Here is a 21,886-nt window from a genome sequence, read left to right on the forward strand (position 1 = left end):
AAATGCTCTGGCTATTTTATCAGTGAATCACAAGGTACATGAGAAATGATTCTCAGCAAGGTGATAACAAATTAGCTTCATAGCACTGCACTAGACTAAAATTTCCACATCTGTTTGTGCCAGTCCGGTTTACATGACAAAGCTTGCCAGCCAGTATTAAATTAGAGAGCCTGAGACTGAGATTTCACTTAGCAATATTCTGCAGCCACCATAAATCGTATATGTATGAACTACATTCAGTATTCCTATCAAGCTGGCCTAACCTCCCTGCCTGTCAACTCATGAACTCAAGGGTGGGCAGGGCCACAAAGCATCTTATTAACAGAACCAACATTCTAGATTAACTTCTTCCCTTCCCCCCACATTTCATAGAAACAGAGCTCTAGACAACACTCATTAAGGCTTTTCTCAGCAGTGCCCTTGCCAAGCATGTAAAAAAGCAGATCAAAGAAATTTCTATAGTATTCTGAAATGGACAAAAATAACTAACATCCAGTAAACATGGTACCTATCCAAAGGGATTAAATTTTACGGTCATTTACTAAGTGCAAAGACAACTTGATTCATTATTTAAATAAACGTTCTAAAATGGGCACATTTTTCAATGGAAACTATACAGGTTGATTTTGTAAACTGTATGACAGAAATGATATCTCCTATTTAGAGCAATGTGATCAGGCAGATGATGATGTGTGTGTTTTTCTCAATAAACTCAAACGAATGCTCTAGGGTGGTTGTCTTTTTTGTTTTTTGAAATAATACATTCTCATTTTACCAAAGCATTCAGGGTCTGTTATATGCAAGACGACTTGCAGTATGTTTAAGACTGCAGAAGCTCCAGGAGTGAGGGAAAACAGAATGGGCAGTCATTTGAATCAGTGAGTGACAGGCTGGGCCTGCTCTCTGTATACATTAATAAATTAGAATTTTAATTGTGTCTCTGACTGCTGGAGCTGCTTCAGTACTTTAATATGTACCAACAATTGGCTATGTTATGGAATTTGCAATGTGGCCTTCACTGTTGACCTCTGCAACACAATTCCCAGTCTGACTACGGAAACTGTTTGGTTTGATCCTTTCAACTTATTTGAATCCTGACAAATAAGCTCACAGCTGAAAGGGCAACACAGTCATATTTCATCCTCTGGAGCTATTCTTAAGACATCTGCACAACAAAGCACTTCTTTTACTACCTGACACTGGACCTAGCCAGCACAATATCTCATTAAAAATGTCCCCAGTGGAAGAGTCTATTAAAAGGCATACGGATCAGCTATGGATTTACCAAATAAAATGTTTTTGGAAGTGTTAATATAACCGTTTGGATTACAGTGCTCCACACTTCCAATAAAATTTATATTTGCCCATCAACAGAACGATTCATACTTTCCAAAGGAATAATAGTTTAGATATATTTAGAGAGAGGTGTTGCCCAGCAGACTGAGCACGGGTTGGGAGCCAGGAATTCATGCATTCTAATCCCACCTCTAAAATTTCCTTCTGTGATCTTAAACTCGTCATTCAACCTGTCTGCCTCAGTTTCCCAACATTGTGATAATGGTACTTACTTATTGGACTATCCTCCTGGAGATGTTTTGGGGATTCATATTTACAAAGAGCTTTGAAGATAAAGTCACCACTTAAATGCTACAAATTACCATTACTGCATCAAATTCTTCAGTTAACACTTAATGCTTGCTCAGGCAAAACTCTCACTGAATCTATCGGGAGTTTGAGTAAGGACTGCAGAATTTGGCCCACAAGCTTTATTTTCAAGGTCTGTAGTGACGTTGGCTTTATCTTCCATATTCTACTTCAAGTTGAAAGATAATAGAAGCTCTACTTGGGGAAGAAAAGAATCTGAATCACATATACCCAATGAAAGGCAAGAGATGAACTAATGCAGTCAGAGATCGAGGTACAGTAGTACAGCAAATAAAAAAAAATAGGGAAAGCAACTCAGACCTGAGTTTGACAGTGCACTATGGCAACAGAAACAAAAAAAACAAACAAAAAAGACCAATATAATTTTGGGCTACAAAGGCAGAAGCATCAGAGCACAAAACAGTGAGAAAACAGCCCCTCTCTGGCGGACTCTGATGTGACTCCACTTGAACTCCTGCATTTAGTTGTGGACACCTCATTGCCAGAAATACACTGAGAAACTGGAATTCAGAAGGGAATAATAACAAAAGTTATCATCAATAATAAATAAGAAAAATGATCAGGGGTCTGGAAGGATTGATTTATTAGAATAGATCTAAAGAATTAAAGACGTACAGTTGGGCAAAAGAGACAGCTATGTAGGGGACATGATAACATCTACACATTTGAAGAGTTTGAACATGAAGAATGGAGAGCAATTGTTTAGAGCAGTGGGCTCTGGGAGGGAGTTTGGGTGTGGGCTCTGGGCTGGGGCAGCGAGTTGGGGTGCAGGAGGAGGTGAGGGGCTGCGCTTACCCCTGGCAGCTCCTGAAAGCAACTGGCGCATTTCTCTGGCTGCGGCTCCTAGGCGGGGAGGACCAAGGGGTCTCCGTGCCCTACCCCTGCCCACAGGCACTGTCTCACAGCTCCCATTGGCAGGAGCTGCAGAGTTGGCGCTCAGGATAGGGGCGCCATGTGGAGGCCCCCTGAACCTTCCCCATCAGGGGCCACAGGGACATGCCGCCACTTCCCGGAGCAGAGCCAGGGCAGCCAGGGAGCCTGTCTTAGCCCTGCTGTGCCTCTGGAGGGGGAGGAGTTGATGAGCAGGGACCATGGACCCCCTGAAGTACCCTCGGGGGACTCCCAGGGGTCTGCAGACCTGAGTTTGAGAAACACTGTGTTTAGAGAGTTACAAGGACTGTAATTTAGACAAATGGGATGAAATTAAGAAAAGGATAATTTAGGAACCAGGGAATACTTCCTAAGTGTCATGTTATGTTATGGAATAGTATTCTAAGGAGACTGGTGAAAATCCCACTGTTACTTCAGGCTTCTAAATACTAGAATTGCAAAAACAACAGGAAACATAATGTAGGGAACAATCCTATATTGTCATTAACCAGATGACCTATTTGGTCGCTCATATCTCTAGCTCCCATAATTTAGCCATCCTGACTAGTAGGCTACAACAAAAACCACACATTTATGCATATTATCTTTTATTTGGAGATGGTCTATTCGTTTTAGCCTTCTGAATTTGTAACAACCCTGCAAAACCTAATAATATTTAGGCTTCCTAAAGAAGCTGCAAATATAGGACCCCTATTGAGGCTCTACAGCCCAAAATACAGTAAAAAATTATTATACAATATCATAATGGTTTCAGAGTACTCTTGATGCAGCAAATCGATGGTTTGGGTGAACATGGAATGTAAACGGAACAGTCTTCAAATAAAAATGTTCAAGTCTTACAACAATAATGGACTAGCAGAACAAAAAAAAAAACCCATTCACTTCTGTGATAAATCTTCACCAGCTCCCAATAAAGACATGTTGTCAAGATAATAGGTCTATACTATGGGCGGGATCTTGAAAAGCACCCAGCATTGACCTCACTCTGTGCCCACTGAAGCCAACGGGAGTTTTGGCATTGACTTCAACTGAAGCCTATTAGGCCAAAGCAGAGAACTTGGCAAATCTCAGCCTAAATTTATATAGTACATTGTTCCTTATCGTTAATTAGCAATGTATTTGCATACACACACCCACACCCTTTTCTTACCTGAAGGGCTGGTTGTTTGTCATTCCTCTTGGGTGACTTTAATCCACTAACTTGTTGCTGCTGCTGTTGCTGCAGTAGAAACTGTCGTGCCGCCTGCAGAGCCTGGAAGAAAAGAAAGAATTTTAAAAATTGAGTTTGTACTGTACAAAATGTGGAAAGCTGCATGCATGGTATTTGATCAGGGCCTCCCTTTGAACATCAGGTGCTGATCGACTCCCAGAAGCACACTCACCAAAGAAATCCTGAGGCGTGTTTGTGCTCACACTACAGTGGCTTCCATTAAAAATCTGAGCACGCACACACAATGGTGTGACGTACCATTCTCTCTCCCGTTTTACCCACACGGAAATATGAAGATAGTGGAGTTCCTGCTACTATGTGGTAACTGTGCGTAACTGCTGATTTTTCCATGGTGACTACTGTAGATTTATCTAACTGTATGTAGCTGGAAAGGCCCAGACATCCCATCAGATTGGCTTGGATGTTGGGCCCTAGGCAAATGGCTTACTATAAAGACTTGGCAGGCTTCACATTCTTTTTGTTCCCAACTGGGCCATTATAGTCTGGCATTTGTGCAGCAAAGCAGGGCAGTTAACTGGATTCTCCCTTCTAGGAGGGGTGTTAATACATGTGCTGTACATCATTATAACAGGTGCAGTCCTCCTAGGGCCAGGATAGGCAGGAGAGGTTTCTGGAAATTTACCATAGAAGGAGCAGCCAGAGGCAGTGGCATTAGGCAAGAGAGACACAACGCAATAAAAGGAGGCGTTCAGGCTAAGGAGGCACTGCTTTTTAATGTCAATAATGCTTCTTTGTAAAGGTTCGGTTGGCAGTGGGAGCTATGTGAAGGTAAGGGGGAGAGAGGGCAGAGAAAAACAGCCCAAGGAGAATGTGCTGTATCCCCTGCACCCCAAAAGAGTCCGACAAGATTGCGGCACATCAACTACAGAGCCCACGAGCAAGCTTCAATGGGAAGTGAGTAAAGAGCAACCAGGGAGCGTTGTACCTTTAAGAGGGGACTTAAGGATGAGGCCTGATTCCTGGGAGAAAGGTAAGAGACAGATCAGGTATTGCTGGAACATTATGAAACACTCCCCCAACACTGAGAAATGGGCTCAGAAATGGAGCCAGGCAGCCGTGAAAAGCCTACACTGCTTGACAAGGTGGGGGAAAGAAGGGAGGAGACAGAAAATGGGAAGAATGTCCCTCCCCCAAGCCCATTTGCAGACGCTTGGTGCACTCACCTGCATTTCAGATGCAAAGGAGAGGGCCACTGGAGAGAGCCTGCCTTCAAGAGCCAAAAACTATCTGTGGGGGACATCTGGAAATTAAGATGCCTAGAAGAGTTGCCTGGGACCCTAGCCTGCTGTCTCACTGGAGGATTCACCATTGCTGGACTCAGGGTTTCTCTGTCTCCTTGGAGATGTTCAGTACATGTGTAGGTGTAAAAGTGGGCAGACTGAAGACTTCATTAATGTAAAACAAGAAAAATAGTCCCATTGCAAGATGCCTACATGGAAGGAGGGAGAGAGACTGCCACACTCCTGCTGTGTATGCTCTTGGAGACATTTAATTAATGCACGTTCGATGGAGGAATGAAATTTGTTTAGGGGTTTCACTGTGTGGGTGTGTGTCTCATGAATGGCTTCTTCTACATGTAAAGTGTTAAATGTACAGGATAGTTCCTAGATCAGCTGGGAAAGGCTTGGTGATGAGGAGAATTTCTACATGAAGGGACCCACTGACTTCAAAGTGGCTCTGAGGATGCTCAGCACCGCACAGGATGGTGCCTTCAAACAGCAAGATGTCACTCTCTCTTAAACACACACCTTCAGGACCAGAGCCTGGCTTCACGAAGGGGCCTGACAGTCACTGCGGCTGGCCGTAGGGGTTTCCCTGGAGGGAGCGAACCCCCAGGTGGCAAGCAGCCAGTGAGGCCTGCTCTTACGTCTCTCCCTCCCAGCCCCCAGCACTGAAGTAGCGAGGAAGGGAATGTTGGTTGTAGCATCACTGCACTACAGCAATCAGCCTCTGGCGAATTCGTCCGTGGGATTGTTCTAACCCAGGGTTTCTCCATCCAGGGGTCGGGACCCAATCCAGGGGTTGCCAGAACGTTTCAAAGGGTCGTGTGACCGTTCCTGTGGCTCCCGTCCCACAACGCTGGATGGGCTCGCCTCCCTGCTCCAGGCACTGCAACCTCCGGGGACGCAGCACCGCTCAGGTTTGGCCCAGCCGTCATGATGACGGAAGCCCGGGTAGCCCAAATCTGAGTGAGTGGCGCTGCGACCCCATGAGCCAGCTCCACTCACAGAAATTTGGTCCAATCAGGGAGGTGGGGCTTAACCTGAGCGGCACTGCAACCCCAGAAGTTGCAATGCCCAGAGCCACGCTCAGTCACCCCCACAGCACAGGAACTGCAGGATCCAGCACTGTGGGGTGAGTGCTGGGCTGGACCCAACCCCCTCCAGGGGGTAGTATCGGACTGAAACCACCCTAGGGCCTCCGTCCTCAGACTATTTACAGGGCCGCGACAGGCCACAGACATTTAAAAATGGGTCCTGAGCTCCAAAAGGTTGAGAACCACTGCTCTAAACCATGTGAGGGACAGAGAATAAGGCTCAAGAAAGGGGAGGCACAAACAGCTTCCTCCTGCTTCTGTGCTTACTGAGTGCAGCTAAGGATTTTGTCTCTTCTCCTTTCCCTGCTCCTGCCCTTGATTTCAGTGGGAGAGGAAGGTACACACTGGATTTTCGGAAACACTCAGCACCTTGCAGAATAGGGCTCCTGGAGTGCTGAGAGTTTTGCTGTACCCTTGTTTCATGGCTGATTTGCCAGTGCACTATGGAGGAGACCCTCCCCTCATATCCTGCCTTCATTCACCTTGATAGCGCTGTTTTCATTATGCGCTTTAATAACAAGTCTTTGTCAGATCAGTAAAGATTTTAAACACGGCTGTGTTTTCGAGCAGAGATTGGTGGGGTAAAAGTAAACATAAAATCAGATTCTAAATTTAGGGATAGCCATTCAAAGCTCAGTGCACCTGCCACACACCGAAGAAAATGGCATTTTGACGTGCTTGTGTATCTGCGTCCTGTGATCCTTAAAGGGTGAAGGAGCGTGAGAAGCTGTCAACTATGCACACAAATCATATCTTCAAAGAAACTGTGTGTGCACGCACGCACACACACATGTACGTGTGCAAGGACTATTCTGGTAGTTCAGCCTACAAGACAGAGGATTCTATTGGCCATGAATTAATAAAATCCAGCAGGAATGACTGGGAGATCTTTCAGTGGAACTTGCTATGCATAGTGAAGGCAAAATATTATTTTTAGGCTTGGACTGATTAGATTTTTTGCTGTAAATGTCTATTTCACCATATTCACAAAACAAGGAAAATAATATTTCCATTGATGATCATCAAAATTTACAGATAGACAAAGTCAGTAAAATGCTGCTGGAGAACTTATTAGAGTTTGATTTAGGGATATTTACTTTATGTATTTTGACATGTGACGTTGACAATTTGTGTTTAATAGTTATATAGCTTTAGCTTTTTGAATCCCAACATCTACAGTCATTAAATAATTATCTAACCCCCACATAATTTCCCACAACAGTGAAAATGTAAATCAGTGAACACAGAAAAATGCTTAGATCCCATAATCTTCTAACTGTGAAAATTAAAATTGATAAAAAAATTTAAATGCTTAAAAATAATCAATATTATGCTTTGCAATTATATTTTAAAAATGAATTCCTCCAAGTCGAGTTATTTCTATTTAATTAACCTGGTTGGTTGTTAAAATGCCTCAAAGGGTGGGTCAGGAGCAGCAGAAAGATTCCTACATGGGTTATGGGGATGGACAAAGAATACTTACCTACTTAACAGTGGTGTTGTGCAGCTTATTTAATTAATTAATACTTGGTAATGCACTCTGAGTTTCTCAGACAAGAAATGCCATACAGTACAAATGCAACATATTATTATATATTAAGACTGGTTCTACAGAAGAATAATTCCAGATAAAAGTGCAATCAAATGATCATTTTAGTTCCCAGTAATTAGATTCAATAGATTCAAAAAAAAAAAAAAACACCCCACACAGGATCCTCTCTTTAAACATATATCAAACAATCAGCACATCCCTAACCTTTCAAGCTACAGCCTTTTTGAATAAAACATCTTCAGCTTATAGATATTATTCCAAAAAGAACCAGCCACCATATGTGTTGTCTCTTTGAAATACAGTTGCTATAGCAGACCTTGCATGCATTTCATGTGATATGATCATATTCTATCCGTTCTGGCAGCTGAGAGGTTGCACGACTAAAACTGGCTGCCAGAAATTTTTGAAGATCCCCAGAACAACTAGCCGTGCAAGAAACGACTGGCTTCTACTCGAGCTGGCTGTGAAACTCTCTGCAGCCAGACTGATGATTGCTGTGATCATGAAGCCTTAAGGCCAGATCTCTCCAAGTGGAACAGTCCTGCCCTAAAGCTGGACAGCCACACGCTGCCCGACCCAAGCTCAGTGCTTTGGTCAATTAGCTGGTCAGGTAGATTGTGTGGGTAGGGAGCAGCTGAAAAGCAGCTTTCCAGTCTAGGGTTGCCAGTTCAGGTTGGATGTATTCCTGGAGGTTTCATCACATGACATAATCTTTAATTAAAGATTAACCTTTAATTCCTGGAGACTCCAGCACAATCCTGGAGGTTTGGCAATGCTATTCCATTCCCATACCCCAGGCATGTGCCTAAATAGTGAAGACCTGAAGATAGGTGACCAGATAGCAAGTGTGAAAAATTGGGACAGTGGGTGGGGGGTAATACGTGCCTATGTAAGACAAAAGCCTCAAACACTGGGACTGTCCTTATAAGAGCAGGACATCTGGACACCCTACCTGAGCAAGGACAGAACCAAACCAGGCTGGACTCCTTCACTACCCCCTTCAGCTGCTGAGATCCCGGCAACTGAGTGAGGACAGATCTGACCCTCTGATTACTTCATACAGCTCTTTCCTGTCCCTTCACAAGCACCAGCAGATGATGCGAGCCAGGAGAACTCCCTCCACCAACCCCACCCTACTACCAGCACTGAGAACTGGTGGTGTGGAGGCAGGGGGTGAAAGAGGTTCAGAGCAATCCCACAAGGAGATCAGTATAGGGAGAGGGCAGAAGAGGAGGAGACAAATAAGGTTGGGGAAACAAAGGGTGAGAGCAGCAGGTGAGGTGCAGAAGAGAGTCACAGAGACTATGTGAGAGGGAAGGAGCAACAAGGGAAGGAGGGAAGAGACCCTACCAGTGTGTTGGGTCAGCACTGGGGCAAGCAGCGGAAACTAAGACAGCCCAGAGGAATGCAGTACCAAACAGCACTTTCCATATCTTCTCCTTCGTGATTTGGCTCTTTTGCTTATTAAGTCCAACAACAGATAAGCCTGCCTCTAAAATGTGGAATGTTGCTTGTGGAGAGGAACAGCTCCCAGGTACGGTGCTTACTGCCGATCTGTACCAAGCTACCCTTAGGTCTCCATCAGTATTGCTTCTTCCCGGTCACTTTGTCTTCCTCTAATTTTTTCTCAACTTTCTCCACCCCCACCTGAGATCAATGCCCCTTGGCGATGTCATCTTAAAGTCTAAACCACAGTCGTCACACATGTGGGGAAGAGAAAGAGGGGTGTGTAAAAGAAAGGAATGATTAGCTTAGTAGGGAAAGCGTTAGCCTTCTTTCTTCACTTCTGCAGACGCTATGTCAAGCCCATTCGGAGTACACCTTTAGAAATTAATTTGCTGATCTCAATTCAGCCCCAGTGGACGGAAGCCATCATTACACCAGCACTCATCATTTAACACAATCCAACAATCGCTGCTCAGGAGAGAAAGTGTTTCAATACTAACCCAATTCTGGATCACCTCTTTTCCCGTAGACACAATAACCACTCCTGTGCAAGGCTGAGGTTTACAGGTCAGCTTGGGAAACCTGTTGTGGCTGCCAGCACCATAAAAATACTCCAAGCAAGTGTATAAGGAAAAACTAATTTGACAGCAAATTCAGTCCCTAAGCCATTATCAGCACAAAGATTCACAATCAAGACTGTATTTGAATACACTATCCTGTATGAGTAGAAGGCATGTTTTTATTTATATATAAATTCATTGCTGATAGGTGTTAGACTGTCAGCAATGGAGACTAAAGCCCTTTACCAATCCATAGGACTATTACACAGCTATCTTTCCCTTGCTGCCCTGCTCACCTGCCTTGTTCTTGCCTGGTTGAACGGGGCACGAGAGGGTAGTTCCTTACCCCATTTGATACTTGCTTCTGCCAAGACTGGAAGCAGAAGTGCTGGTACCACTAACCGCCAGCTGTGAGAACGGTTTTGGTGACACGGTTGCCTCTTTGCTAGAAAGTGGACAGACCCCACCAACCTCATTTCACAAAGACCCCAAACAACAGTGAGCATGCTCTTTTGTTAGCGTGCAGCTGTCAGGGAGTGTCTGTTTCTACGGCTAGAAAGACAATTAAATCCTGTATTTCAGGGACTTTGTAAAAATAAACAACATAGTAAGTGTCCAAGTCTTGGTGTCATTGAATCCAGTGAGAGTTTTACCAATGACTTCAGCATAATGCTGGCACAGCATCTTTCGGCCAATGCTCCCAATGCTCGATTTATAAAGGATATAAGGGAGATACTTCACTCACCACTGAAACACAACCTATGGGATGGAAGGCAGCAGCCATTTAACATTTCCCAACCAATTCTACATAGAGGGGAATAACTTATCCCTTTGAGATGATCAGGACATGGTGAATCATAGAATATCAGGGTTGGAAGGGACCCCAGAAGGTCATCTAGTCCAACCCCCTGCTTGAAGCAGGACCAATTCCCAGTTAAATCATCCCAGCCAGGGCTTTGTCAAGCCTGACCTTAAAAACCTCTAAGGAAGGAGATTCTACCACCTCCCTAGGTGACGCATTCCAGTGTTTCACCACCCTCCTAGTGAAAAAGTTTTTCCTAATATCCAATCTAAACCTCCCCCACTGCAACTTGAGACCATTACTCCTCGTTCTGTCATCTGCTACCATTGAGAACAGCCTAGAGCCATCCTCTTTGGAACCCCCTTTCAGGTAGTTGAAAGCAGCTATCAAATCCCCCCTCATTCTTCTCTTCTGCAGACTAAACAATCCCAGCTCCCTCAGCCTCTCCTCATAGCTCATGTGTTCCAGACCCCTAATCATTTTTGTTGCCCTTCGCTGGACTCTCTCCAATTTATCCACATCCTTCTTGAAGTGTGGGGCCCAAAACTGGACACAGTACTCCAGATGAGGCCTCACCAATGTCGAATAGAGGGGAACGATCACGTCCCTCAATCTGCTCGCTATGCCCCTACTTATACATCCCAAAATGCCATTGGCCTTCTTGGCAACAAGGGCACACTGCTGACTCATATCCAGCTTCTCGTCCACTGTCACCCCTAGGTCCTTTTCCGCAGAAAAGGTTTTTGTTCGTTTTCTTGCCAGGTTAGGCAAAATGCAGTTACTCAGCTGTTTGCCCAGGACACCCAGTCTCCTACAGCTTAAGTTGTTGCTGATACCGAACACTTTCATTATGAGCAACTCAATCTTTCAATTTCCACAACCATTTTAAAGTCATAAACACAAGACTAGGGGGCAACATTTTGCTCTCAATATAAATCTGAAGCAACTCCAATGACTTCAGAAAACCAGCAGCTGCTAATCTGAGAAGGGGATTAAGGGTGGGAAACACTGCAGGGGGGAAAAACGGTAAAAAAAAGTTTTTTTTACAAACAGAAGGGCCATGTAAATTGTACAGCGCCGTGTACAGTCTTTACAGGAACTGTACATTTGAAAAATAATTACAAAGTCCAGCCCTACAGAGCCTCTTGTTAACGGTTTCTCTTCAATATACGATGGCATTGGCTCTCAAGCTGGTTTTCCATGAGACCCTATTTTTATCAAAGCAAATGAGCTGCAGCACCACCCTCCAGGTTCTCAATAGTCACATCCATCATCTCGTAATGAAACACCCGACTACTAAAGGATATGCAGGTAGGGTAGCCTGGACCGAGTACACTTCAGTGAGAGGCCTAACACGCTCCAGCTTGTTTCTCTCCCCAAAGCTTTTCCAGATGCAGTAAGGCTGACCCAGACAAATTGCAGAGTGGCATGTGAACCCTGGGAAACAGGGGCCCGTGGTAAAGAGCTCAAGTGGGACTGTACAGGGAAAGGAAATAATGGCTCAAGGGAAGCCTCCATAACCCTAATCTACTTTTCCAATCTTCTCCTGTTTGAGCCCCCAGCCTTGAGGCAGACAGCAACTACCTCCTCTTCCCCGCATATGGCTCCAAGCTACCTGGGCACCACTGGGGGACATGGGGTGAGAAGGGAAGAAGAAAGGGAATATTAACAGCAGAGGTTATAAAGTCTCTCTGCACTCAGTGCTAGCACCAAAACCCCCCCTGAGCAGGAGTTGCTACTGCAGGGGAAACCCGGTTGAGTCCCTGCAGCTCTAAAGAGGGCTAAGAGGGTGAAAAATAATGGCCATTGATATGAACAGGCTTGGAAGGATTAGATATTTATCAGTAAATGTCCATTTCACTCTACACAGACAGAACAAGGGAAAATAGTTATCGCTGAAAAGGTAATCGCTGAAATTTACAGACAGGTAACATAAGAAAGTACATGAGAACTTGCTGGAGAATGGTATCGCAGCTTGATTTAAGGATTTCACTTTACATTTTGACATATTCGGTTGACAGTTTGTGTGTGTTAACAGTTATAAAACTTTAACTTCCTGAACCCCAACATCTACTATCATTAAATAGCTATTGTCTGACCGCTCCTCTCATAATTTCCCAGAACTGTGAAAACTTAAATAAACAAAACTGAAAAAAATGCTTAAAAATAAACACTGATATTATCTGTCAAAATTATGTATAAAAAAACAACGAGTTCTGCCAAGCACAGATATAAAGGAGGTCAGACTAGTTGATTGGACAGGCCCTTACGAATCTACGAAAGCATGTGAGTGAGACTTCAGTACATGCTGAAAGATTCACAGGGAATCAAGAATTTGGATTTGCTGACTGCCAAAGGTCTAAATAAAAAGATGGACAAGAGTTTTAGGCCCCACGCAGACCAATCCATGCTCAACCATCATATCCTTCAAATGCCCCTCATTCCAAGGGGCATCACTTGATCTAGTTCCAGTGCTGCCTGTACGTTTCACATACATTTTGTGCCCCTGCCCGTATTTTTGTGGTTAATAGTTATTTACCTCAGAAATAGAGAACCACAGGTTACAGAATTTACAATACAGAACAAAATCCCTATATGCTTTTCAATTCCCGCATGGATCTTTTTTTATGTCCCTTCTTTTGGGACTTTGCCACAGGTGCTGCCCCCTATGTGGGCCTGGGTAGATGGAGAGATATCCCCAGCAATAAGCATAGGGCTCATAGTTTGAGAAAACCTCCTCTATGAGGGGAAAGATGGTAGTATCTAAGCAGCACGTTACTAGTAATCAGGGCTGATAACATGGCAGTCTGAGGAGCATGGGTAGCAGAAGCAGGAAGTGACCTCTTTGCCAGTATCACAGTCTTACTGTGATTTTAATTATACTCTTAAAAAACAAAACAAAAAACAAACCCCAAAAAACCCCCCAAGAAATCAAGACCATGCCTGGAAAGAGAGTATTACCCCAACCCAGACTTCCAGATGTGAGACATTCCTCCCTGACCTTGCAAGAATAACATGAAGTCATGTTTTCACACAATTAGACCTTTTAAAAAAATCCCTGCAGTGTTTCAGGCACAAAAAGGTTCTTCAGTATCAGACATATAAGATTTCTTATCATCCATTTTTCTTCAAGTTTAACAACATTTTAGTGGCCTCAGGCATAGGCTAAGTTAGGTAATATTGCAATGGCAGCTGAACAGGCCAGCTCCAAACCACTCCTTTTCCGTGGAGACCCTACAGGGTTTTCTTGCTTCCATTCAGTCACGCCTGGGAAGTGCTGTTGGATTCAGCCAGTATTTGTCAATTGTCTCCTCTTTCGCAGCTCCCAACCATCTTTACACACAACTCTGTTCCACAGCTCCTGGGACTGGAGAAGCACAGTGACATCACCAAGCTCTGAAGTCTGGATACACTATAGTTTCAGGGTTGGTTAATTTCACTCCCAATCCTTTTTCTTGTGCTCCTCCCCTTACGGCACTTTTCCTCTGCGAGCAGCAAGTGGGGATGAGCAGAAGAGGGGGGGGGGGGACGGGGACAGGCAGGCAGAGTCCACCTGTACGCTGGAGTGTAGCATCACTGCACCCTGGAGACACTGAGGATCAGAACGACGTGTGGAGAGTGAGGGGGAACAGAGCAGTATGGAAAAAGGCGCAAAGCAGCAGCACCAGGTGCTCTTCCTCTGGGAGGAGCAGAACAAGGGGAGGTGAGCAGACCCAGCTAGCAAATTGGAAAGGAACCAAAAAGAAGAGGCGCCCAAAGAGAAGTAAAATACAGAAGATGCGAAGAACAGCAGATGTTTTCTTCCAATGTCTGATTCCTCCGCTCCTCGTAAGCCTGTGCTTTCAACCCCTTCCAGAACAGGAAAACATGCAACGGCACCTCTCTCCTCTCCACCCCCTTTTCTCCATCTCTCATACCCCACCTCTGATTTTTCTTCCCAGTCTTGCTCTTTTTCTCCTCAGTTAACCCCTGTTCTTGGCTACCCTTCCTGCCCATATCTCCCGCCTGTCCACCCTTCACCTGTCCTCCACCCATTTGTTGCAGCACAGTGGTCTCTGGAAATCTGGCGTTTACCCAGGGGACATTGGTCAGCTCTGTATATTGGTGCTGGGGGAAGGAGAAGCTTTGATAAAAATTAATTCATTCATTACAGAAAGTGGTGATTGGCTGGGCCTGACTGCCTGGCTTAGGCAGATGGATGTAGCCACACACTTCCTGAGTGATTCCTTTGCTGGAGCAATACAGGGACCATTATATATTTATGCACATTCTTTTTTACCAAAGTGTTTATAATTTTCACCAGTTTGTGCCCCTGAAATGTCTCCTAGCTCTATGTAGGCCAACGGAGAGGAAAAAAAGTTATTTTTCTCCCACAGGCCCAAATCCTTCCCCAAGGGCACAGCTGTGTGCTGAGGCATTTCTCTCCAGAAATAAGGGGAAGTACAGCAGAATAAATAAGAATCCTTCCTTCCAACACCACAGAATGGCAGAGGAGTCACGCCAGAGCTGCCATTCTGTCATCTGCATTGGAGTATCTTCTATAATGCTTGTGCCCTTTCTAGGCAGAGAGAAATGGCAGATTCATCATCCCTGCCCTAAATCCTGATGCTCATGGACACACTGGAATCCCTCGCAGAGCCTAGCTCCCTAAATCCTGTCCCTCCAAAATAGAACCATGCCCCTTTGGCTTCAAGAAGGCCTTTCTAGCATTCAGAAGAGACATGGATTTGGCTCCACACAGCTCTGTCATTTTCAGATGCTGCCAGGTATGCAGGAACTACTCAGAAACTATGAAAGTTTGCAGGTGGGGCTAGGAGGGTGGTTCTTGTCCTTTCCATAAATGCTGAGAGGTGAAAGAAAGGAGGCAGACACGAAGCAAGAGACGATGGGATGCGGGGCCCAACCCAGTTATGCCACAGGTACCAGTGAATCTAGGACCAGCGCTGGCAGCAACAAAGGCTAGGAAAATTCTACTCTCTAGTCACATCTGAAATCTTCCGTGGCTCTCTTACAAAGTAACAGGCAGTAATGGAGTAAAAGGGTTTGTTCCACACTTCTCTCTTATTGCAAGAAATCATTATCGAGACTCGCCAGAGCCACTTAAACATCACCTGGTAAAAGGTTCCCAAAGATCAAGAAAAACTTACCTTTATATTGGCAAGGAAAGGCCCAGAACGTTTGAGGCCTATCCCAGCGACAAAGGGGGGTTGAGCGAACACATCCTGATAGAATGAAAACTACCTGACAAGGGCCTCAGCTCATAATGCAAACTGAACCCGAACTGAACTGTTTGAGGTATGAAAAAATCTTATGAGATGTCCAGACGGTTTTTGCAGGCTAAAGGGGAACAGATAGCCTGGATCAGTTTCTGAACTTCTGCATGTTTATCCAAAGTGAATCAGACTACTGAATATTTGGAGGACCAGCCACGGAAGGTTCTTTTCGGGCACCAGAAGTCAAGGAAATTCTCATATCCAAGAAAAGGTCCTGTACGAGTGGACACTGCCTTTTTGTGGCTATGATGTAAACTGTATATTGAACAGGGCTGCTTGTATGTTTCCATTACGTAGCCAAGATATTTTAAATATATTTTTAATCCTTGTTCTGAAACATTATAGGTCAAAATTGCATTCAGAGGCTCATGGAATAAAAACCCAATTTTCAACACAGCAAAAGTGTCAACAGCCTTAAGTTCTGTACTAACACCAATACTGTTTTTATAAATTCTGTAATTTTCCAGGGATGGAAAGCATAGTGGCAAAATTTGCATGTGAGACACAATTACTTAGGTTAGTTGAGACTTGTGAAGACTGTAGGAACTTCAAAGGGACCCTCTGTTAACAATTGAAAGACACTGAATATTGGCAGGAATAATGTTAACTACACGTATACATTATTGGGTTCTGAATTATCTGTAACCATTCTGGAAGAAGACCTCACCATCACTGTGGACATCTCAAAGCAACCACTGTTCAGTGCACAGCAGGGGGTCAAAAAGCAAACAAAATGTTAGGATCTATAGATAATGGTATGGAAAATAACACTGCAAATATTACAATGCCATTTTACAACGCAGTAGCACAAGCTAACCTAGAACAGTGTGTTCAGTTCTAGTAACTTTTTTTTTAAATGGTAAAGCAGAAATAGAAGGCAGACATTCAGTGAAGCTGTCCTACAAGAAATTTAAAACTGATCAAGGGATTTTTTATGTATTTATTTATTAATTTTAAAATGCAACAAATTTATCCTTTGGAACTTACTTTTACAAGCTACCACCAATGTAAAGAGTGCAGTAGCATTCCAAAAAGGATTAGACAGTCGAATAGATAATAATGAGAACATCCATAGCCATACACTAGAAAAAGATCAAAATAAAAGAGGGTTTGGACCCTCATGCTTCAGGGCATCAGTCAACCTCTAACCATCAGGGGTCAGGAAGAAACTTCCATGATGGGCAGCTTATTCCATAATTCTCTGTCTTGAGGCTTCTTGCATCTTCCTCTTAATCATTTGGTAATAGCTATGACCAGAGATGGGATACTGAACCAAACGGGCCACTGGTCCAACCTGGTATGCTAATTCCTATGTTCTCTTACACACTCTGCACTGTTGACACCACCATACCCCCTGTTACTCGGGCCCACAGCTTGACTGTCATATTTGACTCTGCTCTCCCTCAAGATCCATAAATCGTGGTTGTGTTTGAAGTGTGCTCCATTACATCTCTAAGACATGGCCTTTTGTCTTTGTTCACACCTTTAACACTCTCATAATCTCCTATCTCAAGTATGGTACCCTCTAGCTCTCTGCCCTCCCAGTCTCTCCTTCTTCGGGGCCCATTCAAAACTCTAATGCTAAGAACATTTTCCTGACCTGTTGTTCTGATTATATCATGGGCCTGCTGAGACCCTCTGCTAGCTCCCCCTTCTCCACTGCATCAAATTCAAGCTTTTGGTCCTTACCTTACCTAGCCCCTCTCTACTCATCTGTTCTTGTGTTCTGTCATGTCATCTTCTACCCCCATACTAAGCCTACAATGCCAGGCTCCACTGCCTGTTTGTCCATTTCTCCCACAAACTTCTTTGTGTTCACAACCAAGCCCGTTATGCAAGAAATACCCTCCTCAAACTAGTTTCATAAAGCCACTGCTTTGTCCTAACTCAAATCCTTCCTTAGGATCCACTACCAATGTGGATCTCTTTATGCAACTTCAAAGAATCATACAATTTTTCTTTTTTGACCATAATCTAGGTCCTTGTCAAAAAGAATGACCCTTACCCTAGATAATACACCTAAGGTACAGTAGCAAGTCACTTAGTATTACAGACTAGGGGAGCTAATAAACACATGAACTGACATGCAATTCTAAGAGACAAAGAGAGATTCTGAAAGCAAGTCAGTCTATTAAATTTATACCTACCTGCACAATGTGAAACAAACTGCATCTCAGTTTCCTTTCACACAAATGTCAGTGTGACAGAATAAAGCCCTGAATGCACACCCTACACACTATTGTAATAATCTCTGTACAATGTATGCTTTTTAAGATATCATTTGAAAACTCATAACTTGCTGATCAGTATTGTCCTGATAAAATAGGTGTAGCAACATTGTACGTGACGTTATAGGATTTCCCTGTATGATGTTTGAAACTCACTTAGCACCAAACTGGTTAAACAGGCCTATCTCAAACAAACGAGTATATGTTTGCCTTAATTTGCATTTAAGCAGTAAACAGAGTCATCAAGCAGGGAGGGAAAACAAAGAAAACTCAAACAGGTGAGAAAAAACAGCAGAGAACATCCTTCCACACAGACTCTGTCTCCGAGCTCCCAGACAGAAATGTTTTTCAAAAGTTGAACAAACTACAAATAGCAGAGCAAACACCCCAAACACCTCCCCCTGCCCAGTCTGTCTCTGGCATCGCACCTAAGATGACAAAGGAAAACATCCACTGGACTCAGGGGAAGTGGGGGGGAGTCCTGATCTGAAGAGTTTGGTCAATAATCTTGCTGGAAGCATGTGGTGAGAAATTTTGCATAAATCTAATAGTTTGTTAAGTTAGGCACTGTTAAGTGTTTTATCTTTATTTTTCTTGTAACCATTTCTGACTTTTATGCCTCATTACTTGTACTCACTTAAAAGCTCTCTCTCTGTAGTTAATAAACTTTATTTTACTAATCCATTGCTTTTAAAATGAAGTGTCAGGGTAACTCAGTTTAAGATTATAAAATGGTATATTATCCCCTTCAAGGAATAATGGATTTAAAATATTTGTACTGTCCAGGAGTGGGCTGGGCAGTACAGGACACACATTTCTGGGGGGGAAGTCGCTATTGGGGATATGTTGGGGTCACCCTACAGTATAACCAAGGCTGGTGAGAGCCAGGTTGCAGCTGGCAGGCTGCAGTTACACACAGGCACTCAGGGTGTGACTTGCATCCTGGGAGGCTGTTTGTAAGTGGCCCAGGTGGGACCTATTTCAGCAAGGCATTGTAAGGCACCCCAGGTTGCAGGGCAGGGGTGGCAGGGAAAGGGTGACAGCCCCCCCCAATGGTCTGAATTGTACCCCAGTATGTCACCATCTTAACTTGTTTCTTTTAATTCAGTAAAAGCACCTTAAAACATGCAACCTGCTACCCACCGATCAGACAACCCCTTATTTTATTTCTTAAGTTATTTAGTTTATAGTTTTTCACAGAAGATATAGTCAACATTCTCTAAAACTCTCATTAGAAGCCACATACCGTCCACGATGATATTAATAAGAATTGTGTTAAAGAGAGAGAGTGTCTGAAATGGATTTAGCACTGTTGTAACTCCACATTGTAACACTGGATGAAGCAATATCAGAACGGCTAACGGTGCTGTCAATATTTTGCTCAAGAGTCAACATCTATCCTTCCACAAAACTGCAAGTGGTTCTGATTTAGTCAACCACCTAACTATAATGAAAAAAAAAAACCCTATGGATAGGCTGAAGCAGAAATGACTATAATAAATATACCAAATGGTGGAACAAATAATCAGTGGCAACATTCCACTGACAAAAACATAAAAAACAGTGGATTAACTCCCAGGGGCAAACCTTGTGAGCTTTTAGAAGGTGGAGGTCACAGACCACGAAGGGTTAAGTGACTTGCTAAAAAATGACACACACAATTTCCTTTTATCATAAAACAATACCCTTATTATTTTCTGTATATCTGTTAAAGGGCATGGCCTTCTGAGTGGAAAACAAAACACAGCTTGGTCACATGTTTATTTGCTTCAGCTACTCCCTTTCCCTTCTGATAAATAATCAAACATGCCATCCAGAAAAAACAAAACCAGCGAGCTGGGAAATTTGATGGTCATCAAATAGACTATGATACCAAGAAAAGCAGCCCATTGTTCCCACAGTGAATTTTCTGCCCCACACCTACACTAACATCTGAGTAAATAACTTCAGTCACTCTTTCCATTTTCCCCATGCAATTACTCCTACTGTTAAACAAATTGTCCTTAAGGCAGTTGCAAATACCATTTTCCCCTGCAAAGAAGAACAACTTCTGAACATTAAAAAGCCAGCCTAGCAATATATTTTAAAAATATGTTTGTTGTACTTGTGGTTTGGCTGAATACACAGCTCGATTTCTCTCACTCGCTCTCTTTTCTAGGAAGATGGGAGTTTACCGTTTAAAATTTTAAAGTGTATTAGGACCCCACGGAGGCAGAAAAAGTCTCAGTGAGGATGGATTTTCTCCATAGGTCAGGCTACATATTTTCCATTTCCTCTTATGTTTTATAGCCAGTATACGAATGCCATGAATGACCACATTAAAAAGTTGCCTACTTATTTTGGTGGACTTTCAAGGGAGAGGGGAGAATATCAAGGAAATATTGAATACTTTATTAAGTCAGTCAGCTCAACAGACAGGATAAACAACATACATGTTATAAACGCAGATTCCACAGAGAGTCAATGCTATCTTTGAAAAAGAGTTGAGATGCACAGATACCCTAATCATTAACACTGAAGACCTGGAGAGAAAGCCCCGAACATGAAAGTTAACAACCGTCACCAAAAGTGAGCATGGTTTCCCTTTTCTTTTGTAACATCACCAGTCTGAACAACAGTAATATGAATGAGATAATAGCCATGCTTGTTTCAGCAGCCTGATCTTTATTAGCATGAAATTGGAACAAATATTAGCAAGACTGGTTCACAAATGGTGACAGAGCAAACAATTTGGGGAAGACAAAAAAAAACATTTCTGCAGACACACATTCTGAATCTCTCTCTCTTTTGCTCTCTCGACTTTTTTTACTTGTGAAAACGTTAGGAAAACACACAAAAAACATAATGAGCATACATAGATTCTAAGCTAAAGTCAGCCCCCAAAAGGTTAATGACAACACGACTGCTTAAGCTCCAGAGATATATTTGAAAGCGACAGTGCACCGAAAGAGGAGTTAGAACTAGCCAGATCTCTTAAAATCTGTTAAAAAATACCCGTTGGTGGCCAACAAGGCAGTAAACAAACTGAATCATCTTATTTTGCTCTAAAAACCTGGGCTATGAATTTTTCTTACATTGCAAGAATACCTCCACAGAGGAAGATAGCAAGTGAAAAGTTCAACCCAAGCTACGTGTTCCTTTTCTCTGAACACTTACAGAGAAAATGAAGAGTTTAACAGAGTAAGCTCTTACTGTCTGTCTTTAGATTTCCGTCTTCTTGCTGTAGATGTGTTCTGGCTGTTTCTGTGAAGCGGGGGTTGAAGAATGGTAAAAAGATGTTTGAATAAACAGGAAGTGCTGTGCAGCCGAAGCGCACACTGAAGGGAAAACACACTGGAGCACTGCCCTTTGTAGGCAACAACGGGAGGTTTGCCTCCACAGTAGCAACGTCTGCTTTTATTAAAATGACAAAGAAACCACAAGAATTCCTTAAGCAATTCTTCACTTGCAAAGTTGAAAGATCAGCAGGAGCTTGCAGGTAATTTCAAAGTTGTATTTAACATCACAAAAAAAAAATCTATTAATTCTGCATTATTAAAAGCACCCTGTCTGTACGCAGAAACACACGGAATGAACTAGACCAAACAGCAGCAAAAATTCAGTTCATTTATGCAGCTAGGCAAATTCATATTTACATATAGTTTCAGTCCAGCTAGACTTTCCTACTTTCTGCAGTGGTATACATTTATGTCTAAAATTGTCTTTTAGGGTTGGCCAGACTTCATAGCTATTTTTCAAACTGCTTGATTTGTTAAAACAACAGACAACAACAACAAGACACAACCCCCACTCCCACCCCGCTCCAACCCTTTGGATCTAACATCTCAGGAGTATGCATTCAATATTCTAGCAGATGCTTTTTCTTCTTTACATTTTCCTTTCACTCACTAAAACAAACTACCTATTTAACTCAGGATGACT

The 21,886-nt window shown here is 43.2% G+C and overlaps 1 protein-coding gene across 21 annotated transcripts in view; it reads right to left on the bottom strand.

Moving 5' to 3' along the window:
* Positions 1-21,886, bottom strand: part of FOXP1 (forkhead box P1) — a 494,548-nt gene that overhangs the window by 131,409 nt on the left and 341,253 nt on the right. For 19 of the 21 annotated variants that reach the window (XM_073351104.2, XM_073351110.2, XM_073351096.2 and 16 more), the window contains one exon: positions 3,707-3,808. In XM_073351104.2, the coding sequence (XP_073207205.1) occupies positions 3,707-3,808 (102 nt within the window). Of the gene's footprint in view, positions 1-3,706; positions 3,809-21,121; positions 21,756-21,886 lie in introns of those variants that run through there. The other 2 variants (XM_073351111.2, XM_073351112.2) reach the window with 2 other exon arrangements.

This window comes from Lepidochelys kempii, chromosome 7 (genome assembly GCF_965140285.1).
Source record: "Lepidochelys kempii isolate rLepKem1 chromosome 7, rLepKem1.hap1, whole genome shotgun sequence".
Taxonomy (NCBI): domain Eukaryota; kingdom Metazoa; phylum Chordata; order Testudines; family Cheloniidae; genus Lepidochelys; species Lepidochelys kempii.